A 20,353-nucleotide genomic window follows, 5' to 3' on the forward strand; every position below is an offset into this window, starting at 1 on the left:
CGCCCCTGTATAAACATGGCCGCCGTCAAGTCCTTCGCAGCGTCAGGTACTGCGCTGCTTTAACAGTTGGACTTTAAGGAAGTAGCTGGTGGGGAACTTATGCAGTAACAGGTGTAAAGAAAAAAAATGTAGGCCATTAAGCGACGCATTTATCGATCTTTACGGTGATTTATCCGCGTGGGAGCGATACTAACAAACTTAATTTAGTAGTTTGCGTTAGCTAGCTAAACGAGCTAACGCCGAAGTCTTAACGTTAACTTCTGTCAACTTATTTTTAGCTAGCCACAAACTGACTTCTTATCGCCATGGAGGAGTGTCGTCGTTCACCCGGAGGAACTCGATGAATATTTCACACACGGAAGGTCTGGATTAAGTCAGCGACTGACTGAGGAAAACTTTCGGGGATTTATTTCCTTTCACTTGCTGGGGCGAAGCAATTGTTATTTTTCTGTTTGAGGACCAGTCACAGCGGAAAAACAATGTTTTCTGCCAAACCCATGAAACCAACCTTCAGGAGTTATCTTCCTCCTCCACAGGTCTGTTTGTATTCTGTCATAATTTTAGAAAGTTTAAATTTTAAATGTCATGTGCTTAATTCGGCGTGAAAATCCTGCTGTTTACAGTAAGCTGAAGTAGTGGAATGTGTTGCTTTGTTTTTACACATCTTCCTTTTTTGTGCTTGGACTATCTTGGGACTTTTAAATTGAACGTGTTTTTTTTATTGCACTTTCACAGTTATTTAAAAGAAAGAGAACAACATATTAAAGTACAGGCATGTTTAAAAGTTATGTACCCATTCGTTTTTGTCAGTAAATGTTCCACGTGAATCAGACTATTTCCTAAAACATCAGGATCTAATGTTCTCCATTCATTCAGTGGACAAAAAGTTGAAAAATATGCTAGTTTTATGTTTATGAACTATTAAAAAGCATGCACGTTGGTGCACTTTTTCTGTGTGAAGTGACGCATAAGGAAACGTGAAGCAATTACTTTAATGTAGGCCTATAAACTGGGCTTTCACTCCATCCAGACACAGTATTCTGTTATTTTCTTGATTTAAAATAGTTTATGCCTATAGAAGCACAAGCATCTCCATCTTTTCTTTTTGTTAAAGTTATTATAAAAAATAATTATAAAAAAAAAACTCTAAACAAAAGTTTTAGTTATTGATATTGGCAGATAAGGGCTCAAAGAAAAATATAAATAGATGTCAGCCAAGAAAAGTCAGTCAATCTTTATTTCTAAGATCTCCAAGTTGCTTTATAATTTTTTTTATCAGGTGAGATAACTTAAGCTTGTATGCATACAGACTTTGTTCACGTTAGGACTGAAACTATTTGATTTATCGATTGACCAATCATCAACTAATTTAGTAATCGATTAATCGTTAACTGGAGTATAGAGACTTTGAAATATGGCTTTAGCTCACAGAGCAACCCACTTAGAGCATTAACTATACCAAGATTGTAAACAAAACAAAAAATATAAACATTTTGCTTTTGAAATAAAAAACAAACAAACACTTTCTTCTGTCAATATGCTCTATCAACTCAAGTGGAAAAGTTTTCGTTAAGCTGAAAAAAAGCTGAGCTGGAAAATAATTCAATCAGTTGTGGCCCTAGTTCACCTTAAAAAAGAAACCCCCGAGTGATTGAATGAAAACTCCAGTTAGACTCGTTTTGCATACAGGTGTCTTGGTTTTCAGACACCTTAGATTAAGGGTTTGTTTACGTTTGTTTATGTATGTGTCTGGCAAAGGTTTTTCTATTTCTTTTTTTTTTTAAGAAAGATTTTTGCATCATGTAGCATATATATGTTAAAAAGTAGTACACAATTTCCAAGCTCTCAGTATTTAAAAAAGGTGTTTAAGCATCACACTGTAAGCAATGTTAGAACAGTTTTGATAGCTGGATAATATAGATCCATAGTAGTTCAATGGTGTTCCAAGTTTATCTCTCATTAATCATGCTTTATTGATGTATTAAAAAACAGGTACTGCACTTCTTTTTTACCTTTTTTTTTAATGCTCGGAGACAGTGTTACTTTTCTTCCCTTTCTAGTTGTAAACATGGTCAAGAGTGATCACTTTGTAAACCCTAATATTTTGTTTTTGTCTCTGCAGACGGATTTGAAGAGCAATATTGAACCGCCAGTTAAGTTGGAACCCAAGTTCCTTCCAGGTTAGTTCTTTTCCTGTGTTTTCTGCAGAACTGCACCACATTTTAACCAAACAGCTTCTAGTTAATCTGAGCCAAAAAAATTGGCTTCTTTTTTTTCCTGTACCATAAAACTCATAATAGGACATCAATCCTTGGCTTAAAAATGTTATCTAACTGTGCTGTTTACATTTAGTATTTACTCACGATCATCGCTGATTAACCTACCCCTTCCTGTCTTTGCTTCTTCGTTGTGGAAGTGAGATTCTGTTATCTGTTCTCAAGCGAGGTTTTAAGTATGGTCCTCTATCATTTCCCAAAGGCATTTCCTGAAACTTTTATCAAAACCCATCTAATTTCCTCTCTTTTGTTTTAGTTGCCAATCTAAAAAGCAAAAATTGTGACCAGATTTAGCTTATTGTATCTGATGCTAATCTAAACATTAATGCGAAGTACTGATTTTATCATTTTGTTGTACATTATTTTAGTGGCAATTTTAATCCCAAGTGACTTAATAGATGAAGTCAAAATAACCGGTTGCTGAGTGATGTTGTTTTTTAAGTATGTAAGGTGTGGCTCGCATAGGCACATCTCAGAAGTAGTTATTCCAGTCCACACAAAAGATTTATTCTTGAAATGTTTCAAACAGATTAAAAGAAGTGAGTCATACTATTAGATACAAGTTTAAGGGTGCTTTTTATCTGCTGTAATGCACTGCTGCAAATGCTAAAAGTAAAGATTTGTTGTTTAACACCTAATAGATTTTATCATTGATTTTTACAAACATCTGCTGCTTTTATGGCTCAACCCAGATTACCTACTTTGCATTAAGAATCTTTTTTTTCCCTACAATAAATCAAACTATCTTTAGTTGTCCTGTGATGGACTGTTGACCGGTCCAGGTTGTACTGTTCTTGTCACCCAGTGCAAGCCAGAGATAGGCCCTGTCTTATAAAGCCATTATGTCATTATTTGTGTAACAAACCTTTTTTGTAATGACTTTGAAGAGGGTGCTGAAATGTAGGTAGTATTCTGGCATATATCAAGAAATAGAAGTTAGTTTTGAAATCCTAACAAATTTCAGAATTTTTTTCGATCCAGAGCAGGTAATTTAAACTGATGAAAACATAGAGGCGTCACCCTGTTTTGTAGGGAAGCCAGACCAACAGCTTTCATTTTCAGCTTCATTTTTACTGCATACTTTTGTTTGGCCCCTCTGAAGCACGGCTTTGAAGTGACTATAGTTACTTCACCCTGCTGCCTCAGTTCCCCAAGCCTGAGGCGTTTGGTGATCATGTGATGGGTAGATGTTTGAGCTTTTTATGATAGTGTTTGAGTTAATGTATATAGAAAGGAATGCAGAGTTTATGGTCAGAATAATAAAGACTGACTAAGAAGGAAAGGGTGGAAGCTATGTTGTTTATATGTAAATGTGCTGTTATGAAGTGTTGTTTGACTTTCTGCTTAAATTTTTTTGTGTTATTTATGACCTTCTTGATATCATACTCAAGGCATTTTGTAGTTGTTTCTTCTTCTGGATTTTGTTAATGGGGTTTTTTGGGTTGCATTTTTCAATTTTACCAAGCTAAAGAAAATGGTTTAATGCATAGTAAAGCTTTTCTGTGAAAAACTAGAGAAGTAAAAGTCTCTTTTGGACTAATCAAACTTGCTGTTTGATTAGCCTTTTTTATACAGCCGCTCAATATAAGATAAGATAGACTTAATTGATCTCAGAGTGGAGATATTCACTTGTCTCATCGGCTCAATTGTCAAAAGAAGGTGCCAAAATGAGGGAAAGGTGCATGGAGTATGTACTTGTGAAAACTCATTGGGAGTTCATGCACACATTGCTATGAATTAGTAAAAAATCTTTTTATTCATCCTTGGTTTTATTTATAGCTTTTATTTGCTTTCAGGTAAGCTTGATCTAACATCTAGCTACCAATATATCTAACCTGCATCTGGTTCAGGTTGACAGTGCAGTTGTGCCATCCTGATAATAGCTCTGTTCTTACTGCTCATTTAGTCTTCTGTTTGTGAATTTTAGGAACATGGGCTAAAAAAAGGCTATTGATGACTGCATCTCAAAGCATTATTTTGGATGCCTCATTTGGTACTTATCTGAATGGTATCTAGTCTAACCCTAACCTGAAATTGTTTTTTTTTTTAAGGCTTAATATTTGTTGTTACATGTTATGTATCATTGTTGATCTGAATGCCTTTACCAGTTTTCTGTAGTATACTTGTACTGTTTGATTGCTGGACATTTTATTAATTTGCTGTATTGATCAGTGTTTTTGGCTTGCATCTGGCTTTCAGGAGAGATCGTTGTCAATGAGGCAAACTTTGTGAGGAAATGCATCAGCACTGACAGCAGCCAGGGTGACCTCTGGGGGAGGTTGATATGCACCAACTTTAAAGTCTCCTTTATTCCTCAAGACCCCCCACCAAAGCAGGTATTTATTCAGTTTTGTTTTGTAGCCATTGTTTATATGAAATGTGTTTTATTTTTTGATTGGGTAAAAAATGTACTTTCCTTATATAGTTTTTATGACAATATTTGGTGATCCTTTAGTGTTTGTGTCTGATATATATTTTTACCCCCTTGTAAATGCAACCTTATTTGTACATTGAGGCCATTTAGAATAGAGGAAGAGAAACTTCCTTGTTTGTGTTAGCACAAGAAGTGAGAGCTGACGTCATTTCCATCTATGTGACAGATTGTTGGCATGAGACAAAATGGAATCAGATCGTAACTCAGTATAAGGAACACAATGTTGCTACGATTATTGAACGGTGTCTGAAAGATGTAATTTGTTGTCTTTTAGAAATCCCAGTTGTCCCACCTGCTCCTCGGACAACATGACATATCCCTGACCTGCCTTGAGCAGGTAGTAACAGGTACATTCTGTTTTTTTTTTTTATTTATTTTTTTATTTACAGATATTTAGTTCTTCTTTGCATATTGCTGTACCTCAATTAATTTCCTTAATTGTAACAACAAAGCAAACCTGGCTACTAGTTTATTTGATCAAACATTAGCTGCAGGTTCAATCATTAACACCCAAGCAAAGGCATACAACTGCAGAGGTTATATTTTCAGAGGCCCCAATGCCTTTTTTTTTATTTTATTTTTTATATGGACATCTTAGCTGACTGGTGTCGGCTGTTGTTTTTCTTGGTCAGCAATCTGATAACACACAAAGTCGGGGAGAATGCAGTGTTCAGTTGCAGTGCAGCCTGGCTTACGTTTCATTATGCATGTCAGGTTGCTGATAATGCATAGGCGAACGGCCAGGAAAGAGTTGTTGAGTTATAGTGACAGAGGTTTTGATTTTCACCCGTTTCAACTGACTGTGTAACATCGGAGGTGTGATTATAAGAAAACTTGGAATAAAACCTTTTCAACTTTGGGGTACCAAAGTGTCGGGCCTGTACTTAGACTACGTTTATTCAACCGTGCTGTGTTTGATTGTTAATGCAATAAACTTTTTTAAAAGTTAGTAAACTGCTGTTAGTTTTTTTTTTTTTCCCTTCTGTACCTTTATATGCAAAATGGTTTTTGTTTGTTTCTAACAGTTAATGATACACGGGGGAAGCGGAAAGTGTTGGGCTCCAACAAGAAGCTGAAATTCAACCCAGCGGAGCTTATCTTGTACTGCAAAGACCTGCGTGTAATAAGATTCTGCTTTGATGAGGCCGGGCCTGAGAGTGCCAAAAAAGTGAGTGAAATACCAATTCATGTTTATGTTTATTTTGTTTTGTTTTTCTGACAAGGTTGCTTTGTAAATAAGATTATGTTTTTGGAAGATTTAAACTGGCCAATGGATAAACAATTTTATTAATCAATAAAATCTATATTTTTGCAAGATGTGAATATAAAGGCTAATATTTGGTTTAAACCTGTAAATATCATAAATGCTATTCCTGCACACATTATGTAGCTCAAGCAAAATTCTTCTTCTCCAGTCTTTAAATTTTCAGATTAAAGACTGATAAACATGGCTAACCTGGCCTTCAAGATGAACTCTTGCTGTCTTTGTGTTTTCAAACAAACACATTGGAATTCATCTAGTCATGCCCCAACTTAAACCATTCAGGACTAACCACAACTGGTTGGCTAATGCCGTGTTATGGTTTTAGGCAGGACATAAAGCTGTGACAAAAGCAAGTGCTGCCGAGCACACAGCCGGACAAAAAAAAAGAAAAATCAATATGGCAGGACAGGACGATATACTTGTAGTTAAAGGAAAATTCCGGTTTTTAACACTTTTAGCCCCTTTTCTGTAGTGTCCAGGATGAAATCGAATGATCGACACCAAAATTTTGACGATTGGTCCTGTCTCGGCTATTTGGCTCATGTAGAATCCCCCCCTGGCTGCTTCAGAATGGCTTGCATAGTGCATGTCAGATAATGTCCTTAAAACAACCTTAAACGTTCTTTTTTTAAAATATGCTACTCACCGGGTCGTCAGCGCTGTTCAATGACGTTCCAAAAAAAGTTTCGTGAAGAAAAACCGTTCCTGTCTTGTTTTATTTAGCATTTTGTAAATCCCAGAACTATTTTTTCCTATACATCACAACCGCTTATAAACTTCCGCTTCCCGTTCGAATCTGAAGCGTTGCACACTCCAGACCACTAGTTGGCGACAATGTCTCTATACTTTGGGATCAGAAAACATCAGTCTAGATTCTCTCCACAGTAAAGTTTGATAAAAGAATCCTGTTTGTAATTTTTTATGTAAATATTTGTATATACTGTTCGCCAACAAGCAATTAAACCCAATCTGTTTAGTTCTAAAAGCTATGGTGTGCACTTCACAAATAAAACTGAAAACATTTCTGAGAAATATTTTTTCTTTTATTGACAAAAGAATGCCCAGAAGCTCAATGCAAAGTATAGAGTGCAGGTAGGTAAGAACAGTAGAAATGTTATTTCAAGAGGGTCAGAATATGTCCTCTATCTCTCTGGGGGTAAACCCCACATACTGTCCAGTGGGGGATGGGAACGTATCCCTAATGGCCCACTCCACGCAGCTGGGTAACGCAACTCGATGTCCTTTTCCCAGAGGTTGACCTTTCAGGGCCCACTCAAGAATGACACGATACGCCACAAGTCGATATTGCCTACGGAATACAAAACACAGAATAGACTACGTCAGTAACTGGTAGGCTAATAATCTAGCTTCATGTAAATACGGTAGTAGAAATGGACATCTGAATATAAAATGTATTTCATCAGTAACTTACCTCCCTGACAATTGGCCATTTGGTCCTTCGGGTGCGTGGCGTTTTTTCCAATTGATTTTAGGGACCCAGAAGAAAGTCTCAAGCCCAGGTTTGTTGAGTAGTAGGCGCACTTCATTTTCAGTGATGCACACCGGCGACACATCTGTCTCGTCAACAGAGACATTTAGCCTGGCCATACCAGTCGTGACAATAAGGTCCCATTCTGTGCAGCACATGCTTTCTTCCTCAGTTGGCATCTGTCTGCACTTTCCACACGCACACCACCAAGTTCCTGTGGTTCGCTGGGCCGCTTCAGCCGTAGCTTCAGGCTCCTCTGTAGCTCTAGCTTCCATCTCGATCTCCATTTGACGAAGCTCCTCCTCAGTATATTCCGGTTCAAAACGGTATCCTCTACCGTCAAACTCAAAGTCCAATAAGTCCTCCTCAAGAATCCACCTTTCGTATTCCATTTTCAGAGTTTTTTAAAGTGTTTAACAGAGACGTTAGCACCTCGACGTCGGAGTACACAGTGAAGCAGAAACACTTGGGCCTTGCGAAAAGACTACAACTAAGCGTAAACAGGCCCCATTTCCGTTTCCGGTGGCGGAGGGATATTGACTATTCCAACAGAACTCAATGGGATTTACAAAATGCTTAATAAAACACTACAGGAACGTTTTTTCTTTACGAAACTTGTTTTTGAACGTCATTGAACAGCGTTGACGACTCGGTGAGTAGCATATTTAAAAAAAAGAACGTTTAAGGTTGTTTTAAGGACATTATCTGACATGCACTATGCAAGCCATTCTGAAGCAGCCAGGGGGGGATTCTGCATGAGCCAAATAGCTGAGACAGGACCAATCGTCAAAATTTTGGTGTCGATCATTCGATTTCATCCTGGACACTACAGAAAAGGGGCTAAAAGTGTTAAAAACCGGAATTTTCCTTTAATGCTATTACATCTGTTTTGTCAGAATCCACTTCTCTTTCATCTTTTAAAGAGAAACAGCAAGGGCATAAGGGCTTAATTGTGTTTTCTCATGGGGTCAGCTGCTATTACATTTGTTAACCGTGATTGGCTAAAACCAATGTTTGATAAGTGCCCCTTTACCCAAACAGCTCAGAAAGTTCAGCTGAATGCACCTTCTTTACCTTTTCCTCTTTCTTTATAAATAATATTTTTTTTAGTCCCACCTTTGAAATCCGGGTCTACTGACTTCTATCCAGATTAATATGTGTGTACACATAGTATAAAAAGCTAATATACTATCAGTCTGGCTTTTCAGGTTATTTATGCTGTATTCTAGGTCTAACTATTTTGGGGGTGAGGGTCACTGCCAAACCTTATTTCATTTCTTCACCACTTTGCAATTATTACAGCTGTATGAATAAGTTCATTTTTTCTTTGGCCAACGCGCTGACCAATGAGCGCAACTGATTGTGGCGTAGTAAGTGCGACAGAACGCTGGTGGGGGAGTGTAAAACGGCGAATACATCCTTTTAAAAAATGAATGAGCGTAGAGCCTCTTCCTGCTCATGTTAAAAGGAAAACCCCAATCCTTCCGAAACTGATTCCAAAGCTGATGTAAAAAAAATCGCCATCCGAGCCAGCGGTCCTTCACACACGACTATGCCGAGAGAGGGCTGCTGCAGACGGCCTGCGGTTAGCCCTGGCTGACATTAGCCTCGGAGGCCCACTGTTTACCGCGGTCCTCTCACCTTTGGAAATAGTATTTTTATTTTTTTTATTATGCATTCAATCGGTAAATGGACCATATAGTGACGCTTTAAAGTATAATATTCTCGCCTTAAATTATCTTTTAAAACATACTTTTATTGAACAACATAAAAGAAAAATTTTTACTTTCTATTGAGCACTCCATTGAAAGCGGCTGCTGCCGCAGTGCATGCTACTGTTCGATAGTTGTTGCCATCTTCCTTGTCGTGCGGCTTTGTAGTCACTCCCTCAAAACCCCGCCTGCTTTGTATCCAGAAATTCAAAATGCATCCCTGCGTTGTGATTGGCCCGCCAGTTTTAGTTGATTGAGGCTGCAGCACTCACAGGCAACAATGATTTTGGCTGCTGGTGGGTGGGGCTAGTTTACTAGGCTTACTCTTAACTTTACTCTGTATTTTTCAGATATTTTACTATATCCCTATCAGGGTTTTTTTTAGACAAAAAGGTAGAAAACCAATGAGTATTCACTTTAAACATTTGGAACCAAAGCAGCGATGATATCTGGCCCTCACAGATGCGGAACTGTTTGGACTTCAGTAACAAACTATGCTGAGAGGGTCTCAAATCCTGCAAATCCTGACGTGTTCTCCTGCTGAAGCCAGTACATGTGCTGTTCAGTTTGCCAGAGAGCATATTGGTGATGCAGAAGAGAACTGGGAGAATCTATGTGGTCAGGTGGATCCAAGAAATAACTTTTTAGCACAAACTCAGCTTGTGCTTAGAGGAGGAAAAATGCTGAGTTGCATCCCAAGACACTATACTTACTGTAATACATGAGGGTGGAAATATCATGCTTTGTTACAGTTTTTGTCTGCCAAGGGGATAGGGATCTTCTTAAAGGACTGATGAAAGGGGTCATGTATTGTGAGATTTTAAAACCAAACCTCCTTTCATCAGTGAGAGAATGAAGATGAAACATGGCTGGGTGTTGCAACATGACAATGATCTGCTTACAATACTATACAATACACTGCTTGGACAATGAAGGAGTGGCCCCTTTAAAAACCTTTATAAGGTCCTCGGGGGATGTAGCCTGTGTCCAGACCTCAAGAGAACAGAAAATTTATGGAGGGAGTTGAAATTCTGTGTTTCTCAGCGACAGCTTTACAGCAGATCTGCAAGGAGAAATGGGCCAAAACACAAAGCTTGATTTTTGTTATTGACCTAATCCTTAATTTCCACCAAAATTTACAAATCAATTCTTTGAAAATCAATGTAATTCCCTGTTTGTTTTTTTATTTTTTTTTTCTCATTTTGTCTCTCATATGTGAAGTAAACCTATGATGGAGATTACAAAAATATCTAATCTTGTCGAATTAGTGGCTGACTAAAAATATTTTAGCCCAGCTCTATATACTGTGCTGTCCAAATAATTGGACGTCTCCATGTTTTTATATTTGCATATAAAGATTCAAACATATTTTGCACCTAAAGATAAAAAAAAGCCTTACTTTGAGGTCCTCTTTGCTCATCCCCATGGCTTGAATTATTATTTTTTGTTTTTGTAGTTTTTTTTTTTTTTGTCTTGATGTCACAGGTGTTTGTTGTGTTGCCTTGAAACATGTGACGTTAAACTTCCGTTTGTCTCGAATAATAGAAATCAGTGGTTTACCATATGATGACATCATCTTAAATAATCGTATGTGATTATTTCAAGAGTTGGCAGTTGGTAAAGAGTCTGGTAATTAAATGAACTTGACATTTTATGTTATTTTCACCTTTTCTTTTTTAAAAGCTGTTATGAATAAGTCAAAATTAATGCATTAGACTTTCTGCTCCATATTTTTTCTCTAAGAATTAAAACTTGGTTTTTCTTTTCGTTATTGCATTATGCTCCAAAGAACCTCCTTCCCTGAATACAGTTTTTGAACTCTGCATAGGCATAGTCAGCCTGTCTGCATTTGGCACAGTTGGTGTGTATTATAACCAGTTTTTACTGACGGCTGGGTGACATTCCATTTCAGTGGAAGTGGGTGATTTGTCAGGATGTGTGTTCACTGGCCAAACAACAATGTGACGTTGAGAACAATGCTTATTCGGGGCAAAGGAAGTAGAATTTGATCCTGATAGTAGGAGGACCTGGCAGTTTAAGCCACCTCCATCGCCAAAAACGAAATTTTAAATTCTTATAATCAATCCTTAGCTTTGGAGGGTGAGTTTTGTCTGTTGTGATGCAACAAATGCTGTATTATTCTTTCAAACAATCCTAAAAATGAATGTTTCTATTTAGATTTCTATTTAAATACTACATATTTTCATGCACACATCCGCATCAGAATTTCCTCTCATGATCCAGTGAATTTAATGCATAAGGCTCATAGCTATTTACTTTGCAGCTTTGTTAGAAAACCAATGGGTTATATAGTGCAGTGTTTCCTTAGTGACATCCATGAATTTAATCAGCTACATGTCTGATCTCCATTGTAACTATTTGTGAGCAATGTACCATAGGTGTTGGAGCACAATACGCTTACACCAAAGATGAAACTCCTGGGGTAACTGTTTTGATTAGAGAAGCACAACTTGCTAGTTTTACTTAACTTGACAGATATGAAGCAGTTAGCAGTAGATGTACACAGAATAAAACAAAGAAGGTTTTCTTTTGGAGGAGGAACTGAAACAGAGTGTCTGCCCTCATACTGTTTGAGAGTCTGTTGGTGAGCACCATGTATGTAATTACAGTATGAACCTAAAACAAGTTTGGGTTCTTTTTTTAACCCTTTGACATATGGAACTTGCTGTTCTATAATAGCTCGTTTTACTCAGGAAATTACAGAGCAGGGAGCAGCCGTTTTCCTATAGAGACAGACAGACAGACACACACACACACACACAGAGTCTTTTTCTGTGTCCTGTCGTTTTATTCACAGCTTTACTACTGAATAGAAGTCCTTGTTAGACCCCAATAGAGCCTCTTTCAATGAATCTGCTAGAGTCAGGGGCGGGGCACTGTGGAGCCATAACAGTGCCCACCGCTTTATCAGACATTTGATTTTTCAGGCCCTATTTTGTTGAATAAACCTTATGCCCCTGAGTTCATGGTCAGAATGAGCCTGGCTTCCGGATCTGAAGTGTTTCAGTGAAAAACAATAACTTTTTAACCTCAACAATTAGCTATCTCTATGTTATTGCTGTTGCAGCAACAGTGCTTTTTGTCCTTAAAATAATTTAACCTCTGTTGAATACAGGTTTGCCTCGCCATTGCGCATTATTCCCATCCTGCTGATCTCAACCTGCTTTTTGGCTTTGAGTATCAAGGACTGAGATATCATCATTACAAAGGTTAATTATGCTTTTAAAATACTTTTTGCTTTCATGTGTATTGCGAGCCTTCATTTCTTTGTAAACTTTCAAGATTAAAGCGTGTATTATTTTTATTATTCCAAGGGGACCTAGTCAATGGCTCCACCCCAAGAGGAGGTATACAGACTCCAATATTTGACTGCCCCTCTGACTGGGATCGAGAAATCAAGAGAACAGCGGCTTCAGAGTGGAGGGTTTGCTCCATCAATCAGAAATATATCATCTCTGAAAGGTGCTATGATCATGTTTCCTTTGAGTGTAAAAGAATATCCCTTTTGAAGATTACTTTAAATGGTGTATATTTATTTAGATCATTTTTTCTAAGGTTCTTTTCTGAGATAAAAAAAATAACTTGCATATTTAGACTGTTTAGAACAAAATACATTTACCAAGATTGGCCCTCACATTAAAGATTTTTTTCCCATACAGCAAAACAGTAGTTTGCTCAGAAATGTGTCTCTGCTTTCCCTTTTATTATCGCATCTGTGAAAAAAAACGCCGACTATTGGAAATTAAAAGATTTTGCAATAATATTTTGAATCCTTTTTAAATCCTACAGTTTGCAGTGCTAGAGGATGGTGACAAATTAAACTGTAAAACAGGAAAAATGAAAGATTAGCTCTACTAAGTCTTTAGTTTAAGCTTTCCTATGTCCTCTGGATATGGTTTAGTTTCTATAAACGATTTCTGATTTTTTTTAAAACCTTTTTTTCTCTTTAATCTTTTCATTCTTCTAGTCTTCCAGAGTATATTGTGGTCCCCGTTTCTCTAACGGATCAGGATGTGAAGTCATACTCACTATCGTTCAATGATGGACGTGCCCCCGTAAGTATGCTCCTATCTTTTATTAACCTTCTGCTTTTCAGCAAACGTTATTTCTTCACTTGATTACTTAATTCCACCCAGACTTCCAATGGCAGTGATTTGTTTTATTTTTGTTCATTTTCCTCTCCTTTGTTGGTTTCTTGTTACAGCTGTGGTGCTGGAATCACAGGAATGGGAGCGCTCTTGTCCGCATGGCGGGCTCAACAGAGCCGCTGAATCAGAGGAAAACTGAGCAGAAGTAATAATAATTGATGTGCTTCTTTAAACAGTTTTAATTTCATCGATTGATACCAGACTTTATCCTTATCTAGCTAATCTCTGCTGCAGTCTGCTTTTAAAAAAGTTTGTAATGTTATGTTTATTCATTGTTGATATTTAACAGACAAATGGCACTAGTCCTGTACTTCATCTGCCTCTTCCATTGATCTGGTGTCTTGATAATCTTTGTTGTACAACCACTGCAGATGCTGAGTTCTTGTGAACTTTTGTAAAGGGTTATAACCATATTTCTGATAACTGAATTAGTCTCCTGTTTTGTGTGTTATTTATAGGATATTTACAGCGATCACTAAAAGTCATCCACAACGCAGAGAAGTAACCGTGTCAGATCTGGACAAAGCTCTTCCTAATATCCAGGACATCCAAAGTGCCTTTGTTAAAGCACGACAGATCTGCACTTTAGGTGAACTTTCTTCTGACAACATCTGTAGTTCAAATATTTCCTATGCAACGTCTTGATGAGGTGTAGAATAAATGTCTTTGATGTTGAAGCAATGTGTTTGTTCTCAGTTTTACAGATTTATTTTTTGTTTTGTTTGTTTTTCCTGGGTAGACCCTTTTGAGGAATCAGAGGAGAGATGGCTTTCATCCATTGAGAATTCACGGTGGCTTGAGTATGTCAGGTACGCAACAAGGCAGCAGGACTATTGGGCTTCTAACTGTATCAAAATATCCATATTGGAGTAGCTATCATTAAGTAGCAGCATCATTTTTTAACCTTCTTATTAATGGTGTTCATGTTCTTTTCCATAAGTATGTTGATGTCTCTCTAGCAATCTTTCTCTATCCCTATCTTTCAATCACCATGTTTCTTGCTTTCTCACTGTCTCTTTATTTTTGCTATCTCTCTCATTTATATGTTTTTAAAAGCTATATGTTTTTGTTTTGTGAACCAGGATGTTTTTAAAGTTATCTGCAGAGGTAGTGTACAGCTTGGATGGAAAGAATGTCTCTGTCATTCTTCTGGGTAATATTCTCTTTTTCTGCAATTGATTCACAATTTTTGTTGCTCCTTAGTCTTCCAATTGCATGTTTAACTACATTAAAAAATATGTCTGCCAATTCTTTGTGCAGAGGAAGAGGACAGAGACCTGAACTGTGTGGTATCGTCTCTGGTGCAACTCATGTTAGACCCTCACTTTCGCAGCTTGAATGGCTTTCAGAGTTTGGTGCAGAAGGAGTGGGTGATGGCCGGCCATCGCTTTCTGGACAGATGCAACCATTTGAAGAAAAATGAAAACAAGGAGGTGGGATTTACATTGTTCTAGCCATAGAGAACGTGGTCTTAGAAGACATGCTTCCTTTTCTAATCAGTTTCTTTCTCTTTGTTACAGTCTCCACTGTTCACCTTGTTCCTGGACTGTGTGTGGCAGATGACGAACCAGTACCCAGCAGCATTTGAGTTCACAGAAGCCTATCTGACTGTGCTGAGTGACAGCATGTGGATCCCTTTCTTCAGTACTTTCCTCTTCAATTCTTCTAAACAGTGTTCTCAAGTCTTGCAGGTGAGAAACTTTTGTATATAATTAAGCATTTGTTGGCTTTGTTGAATGTGTTTTCAAGCATTGCACCATATGCTGTGCTGTTTCAATAACAATTTTAAATGGAATAATGGGAAACTAAATGAGTATGTTTATCTGAATGTTTATTTTGAAAGTTTTACATATTTATTTAAACCAGCACACTTTATCCAGCCACTTTACCAAGCCAGCTCAGAGAAATAGTCCCTCCAGCGTGTCCTGGGCCTTCCACCACGCCTCCTACCAATAGGACATGCCTGAAACACCTTCCAAGGGAGGCGACCGGGAGGCATCCTGAACAGATGCCTGAGCCATCTCAGCTGGCTCTTTCGCCGTGGAGGAGCAACGACTTTACTCTGAGCTCCTCCCGGGGAACTTTGTTCAAAGGGTGTGCCCAGCCACCCTGCCAAGGATACTCATTTCGGCCACTTGTATTCGCGATCTTGTCCTTTCGGTCATTAACCAGATCTCATGACAGTAGGTGGGGGGAGGAACGTAGATTGATCGGTAAATCGGGAGCTTTGCGCCCCCCGACTCAACTCCCTCTTCACCACGACAGTCCATACAGCGACCGCATCAATGCCGATGGCGTGCTGATCCATCCATCGATCTCCCTCGTGTACAAAACCATTTGTTTCTTTGTTTCATATAAGTTTTAAGGATATATGGTGTATTACACAAACTCTTAATTTTGTCTTTACAGGACTTTGCCAAGAACAAAGCCATCCCTCCAACAGAAGACCACACTGTTATCTTCCCTCCTGTGTGGAAATGGTCCCAGCAGTTCTCCAGCAGAGATCAAACCCTCTTTAATAACCCCATGTATGTTGGTAAAGGAGCTGCCTGTGTTCAGAATGGAGAAGTCAAAAGCTTTCAGCGCTCAAAGGTATGCAAGAGGCTGTAACTAGCTTTACTTTATAAAATCCATTTAAGAGCAACGCATAAGTGCATGCAGAAAACTTTTCATTTGGCTCTTGTAAAGCACATTCTAAGGATAAGTACAAATACAATTGCCCGTAGCCAAAAAGCTGATCTCTCAACACTAAACAAAACACCTGTGGATACATTACTGAAACTCTGTTTATTATGTTGATCTTAGCCAGAGATTGCTCTGTGTACAAAACAAACTAAGCATCAGCACTATTGAATCCTACTACCAGGCAGATGGCTTTTGGCTGACAGATGTAGGAAACTTGAATTTCTATGAGAAAACATAGACTTTTGATTCAATAACCTGTCATGCATGTTAATGGCTGTTGTGGCAGAGATATTTCTTCTTATCACATTATGTGGTGCCTTAGCTCTCAGCACTGACTTCCTTTTGCGAGATGTTCCGTTTCCTTGGTGCAGCTGTGCCTGTTTGTTAAAACGGCTTAAGTTGCTTTAAATTGATCTTAACATGCACATGAAATTTCACAGTTGAGATGATTGAATTAGGTAAACAAACTCCTAACAGAGCCAGGTGGGCCTTTAAAGAAAACTAATGCTGCAAATCAATTTGTCAAAAATAGTTAATAATTTGAGCTGCTCAAAAAGGTTTTATATGAGCTAGACTCGTGTGATGAGGCTCGTGTAGTCAGCAAACTACACCCCACTATCATTACCCCTGTCTAGTACCAGACACCTTCAAATGTTTGGGGTTTTTTTTTGTTTTATTTATGCACCGATATGTTTTTCTTCTGGACTTCAGACCTAAATCTAGTCTTATATTCTTCCTCCTACAGAAAGCCTTCAGTTCTACTGTGCGAATATCAAGCACGTCACAGCGTAATGGACTCAAGGGTGAGGAGGACACATTGCAACGGCGGGGCTCTCTGATCTCAGGTCTAAGGGGGGATTTTTCTCCAGTGAAAGATGAAAGCCCGGCAGAACGGTTCTTTAGGGACTGGTTTTCTCACCCTGCAGACTTGCAGGGGGTCCTGATTCCCCTGGTCCTGCCCTCACATGTGGTTCTCTGGAAGTTGTTCTTTCTGCGCTGGGTTCTTGAAGCTTGCATCCCAAAAGGAGGCCCTGCCACAGTCTACCACAAAGTATCCCAACTGGTTGATGAAATTGATACACTGCAAAGCAAGCTCAGGCAGTACAAAGGTGCTAGTCCACATAGCACCCCTGTTCCAAGTCCAAGCGGACCCCCTCCAGGCCAAAGAAGGATGTATTTTAAGGCTAGTTCTGCAGATGAACCCCCTACATCTCCCAATGTCCTTAACTCATCTTTTCCATTCAACCCTGTGGGAAATCTGTGCCGGCGAGGTGTTCAAGGGACTCCGATTAGCAAATTTCTGAATGGGGCAAAAACCTGGCTCTCTACAGAAACCCTGGCTAATGACACTTTCTAATGGACTTCTGTCCTAATTAATCGGAATACTTTCCACAACCTTTAGCATATGTTCCAATAAATATGCTAACAAATTAAAAATAGCCTTTTTAGGATTTCAAGTTTTGCACACCTTCATTTATTATTACTTGCACCACTAATGCTGCTCTAAATCTGAGGTCATTCCTTATTATAGCTATAATTCTTAAAACCAAATCGTTGTCACCAAAAGGGCATATTTCGTTTGCGCTAGTAACTCATTACTGCAAGGTCCTAACTGTAGGGAAAAAAATAAAAGTTTTAATCTGGTCTTTTATACAATTAAGCAAAAGAAACAATTATATTTTACCCTTCAATACATAATAGTCGAACTACAAGCATTTGGGAGTTTTATCAGGGTGGTATACCTTAACCATTACATTCAAAGTTCATTCTCCAATCCTTTGTTATTTCCTTTCTGTTTTATGTCACTGTAGCATTGCTATCAGCTAAATTAGGAAACACTCATTTTAGTGTAGCAGCACTGATGCAATTCTCTGATCAGATTCAAATATATGTGGATTGTAACTACCAGCTAACCCAAAATCTGTTCAGTGGTGAAGATAGAAGATATCTGGCCTGTATGAATGTAATATAGGAATGAGAAGCAGTTTGCTGTAATTGTATTTTTTTAAATGGCTCTTTTACAACAAATGGTGGGTTTTCAGGGTCTGACCTTGATTGTTTTCTGGCTTAATGTTTCTGTTATCAAAGTGTGTGTATTGATAATGGGTGAAGGAGCTGTGGGAACTTAATTCTGTGGTAAATATTTCTTCTTTTGCGTTGCAAGGTGTTTACAGATCTCTCTTTATTTTTTCTTTTTAAACATATGTGCCTTCTGGCAAGGCACTGAGAGGAAAATGTTCCCAATGGAGGGCAGCCAAATTAGCAATTATCTGAAAAGGGACAAATTCTTTAATTCCAATAAGTTCCAGGTTTTGAATCCAATCTTTCAAAGCCTTATTTTGACATGGGCTAAGATGCGATATCTTAAAAAAAAAGGTGCATTTTCTTTTGTTCTGACATGGCCCAACCATCACATTTATTTTGCAATCCACGGCAGAATGTGGGTGAGATACAGAGAAGTCTGAAAGTGTTATATGGATACTTGTTTCAGCAGCAGATATTTTTGTGAACATACTCTGATGATCATTACCTATTCAGAAAATTAAAAAAACAAGCTGAAGGTAATTCTATTCTCAGGAAATTTAAACTCTGCTTCTGCTCTCTATCGGATTGTACACCATAAAATGATTTCTCCCTGGTTTATTACCAGCTAAGCAAGGACTTTTTTTTGAGACTCTACTGTAGAAATATATAATCCAGTCTAGAGAAACCAGCACAGTCTCAAATGTTTGAATTGGAAACCTGGACCACTTGCACCAATTGTTTTTTTTTTTTTTTTTTTTTATAAATGTTCTTTAATCCTGCATCGCTAGATTAAATGACAATATACAGGAAACTCTTCACTCTTTAGCAATAAATAGTTCAGGCGTTTCTTATAGTTTCATCTAAGTGCAAACTTGCTCCCCGCAAATGCTATTAATTGCACTTTTTTTCCAAATATAGAATAGATTATAATAAAGAAACTGTTGAACATAATTTTGGCAAATTATAAGTACTGTATATGTTTGAGTTAATTTTGATTAATGGTACTAAATGAATCTTCATTCTTGGTTTAGTCTTTGTATTTTATGGAGATGTATTTATATGCAGTTTTTCCACTAACTTACATTGTTGCCCTCTGCTGTAATTGTATGATGGTTGTGCCTCTGTGGCACAGTTTCAGATTGATGATCAGCAGATGTAATTATTCACTTATGCAAATGTTCTCAAAGATGGAGGCAGTTACTTCTGGACACCCTTTGTGCCTTTTTTTTTGTAACAATATTCTGTTGAGCCGATTTTGTTTCTAATACTTGTGACTTAACAGAGCTGTTAATGTACTAGAATTCAGGGGGTTTGCACTGAAGCTGTTTTTCCTAACTGAACATGTAGCTCAAATATGTATACCAGCAACAAATCATTATATTAGTTTTTGAATTGAAAAGTGTTCTGTATTTTTTTTTCCCCCTCTTAACTCTGCTAACATTATCAAATATAGGAGATAAAGGCATCCTGGCCCAGATGTCACGAAGAAAGCGAATAGATTACAATCTTATTGATATGCATATGAGATTACTGTATGGAGCTGTTCTAATATTAGCCCCTGACTTGAGATTTGACACCCTGTGTTTTATTTTCCATGGACCTAAATGAAGTACCCACACATATTACGAATTGTTGAGTATGTTGTCAAAGGGAAAAAAAAGCACAGAGTGAATAAAGCAACTCTAAATAGAAGGACTTTAGGTGGAACAGTTTTCAGCACGGCTACCTCTTACCAAGAGAGCCTTGAGTTCAGAGTGTCTGACCATGGTTATTCTATATTATACTCAACTCCACACACACACATCATAGCCTGTTGGACATGGGCAACAAACACCAAGTGAATCTGGAAAGATTTGACATTTAACAAAAAAAAAAATTTATTTAGCACCATTGCAGGAAGTAATTAGTCACACCTCTCTGTCAAATAATTCAGGATGCTGAATTTGTCTTTTATTTTCTCACAGCATCTATTTTTAGCACATTGCACTACTGAAAATGCATACACCTGGTGACACCATTATTATTTATGTCAGTGGTCTTTGTGGTGCTTGAACCATTCCTCTGAGTGCTATTAATCTATTAAACCCAGTTCAAGAACACAGACTCCAGTTTAAATTGCAAGGATTTGGAGGCCAAAAAAAACTAACATTTCTATTAAAATATTTAAATGTCTGTTTCTATGGATGAAAAATAAATTTTCTGTTTTCAACCAAACAAAGAACATGTTTAAATCAAGGTAAAACTTTTTTTTTTTAATCTCTCATACAGTAGGGTAGGGAACACAGACTGAAAACCCCTT

General features: G+C 37.8%; 1 protein-coding gene across 1 annotated transcript; it reads left to right on the forward strand.

Moving 5' to 3' along the window:
- On the forward strand, positions 1-19,743 carry mtmr10 (myotubularin related protein 10). Its single transcript, XM_038303485.1, has 16 exons — positions 1-536; positions 2,123-2,180; positions 4,476-4,612; positions 4,985-5,057; positions 5,736-5,878; positions 12,312-12,405; positions 12,511-12,658; positions 13,164-13,251; positions 13,401-13,489; positions 13,803-13,933; positions 14,084-14,153; positions 14,427-14,497; positions 14,605-14,777; positions 14,865-15,035; positions 15,754-15,936; positions 16,775-19,743. Exons 1-16 carry the CDS (start codon positions 480-482, stop codon positions 17,384-17,386), a joined length of 2,298 nt encoding a protein of 765 aa, XP_038159413.1. The 5' UTR covers positions 1-479; the 3' UTR covers positions 17,387-19,743.
- The last annotated feature ends 610 nt before the right edge of the window (positions 19,744-20,353 follow it).

Source organism: Cyprinodon tularosa, unplaced genomic scaffold, assembly GCF_016077235.1.
Source record: "Cyprinodon tularosa strain WSP-4 unplaced genomic scaffold, ASM1607723v1 ctg510, whole genome shotgun sequence".
NCBI classification, from domain to species: Eukaryota; Metazoa; Chordata; class Actinopteri; order Cyprinodontiformes; family Cyprinodontidae; genus Cyprinodon; species Cyprinodon tularosa.

Coding starts and splice junctions, on each gene's coding strand:
- mtmr10 (XM_038303485.1), top strand. CDS start 480: ATGTTTTCTGCCAAACCCATGAAACCAACCTTCAGGAGTTATCTTCCT. Junction 13,490..13,802: donor CAGAGGAAAACTGAGCAGAA/GTAATAATAATT, acceptor TGTTATTTATAG/GATATTTACAGCGATCACTA. Junction 15,937..16,774: donor AAAGCTTTCAGCGCTCAAAG/GTATGCAAGAGG, acceptor TTCCTCCTACAG/AAAGCCTTCAGTTCTACTGT.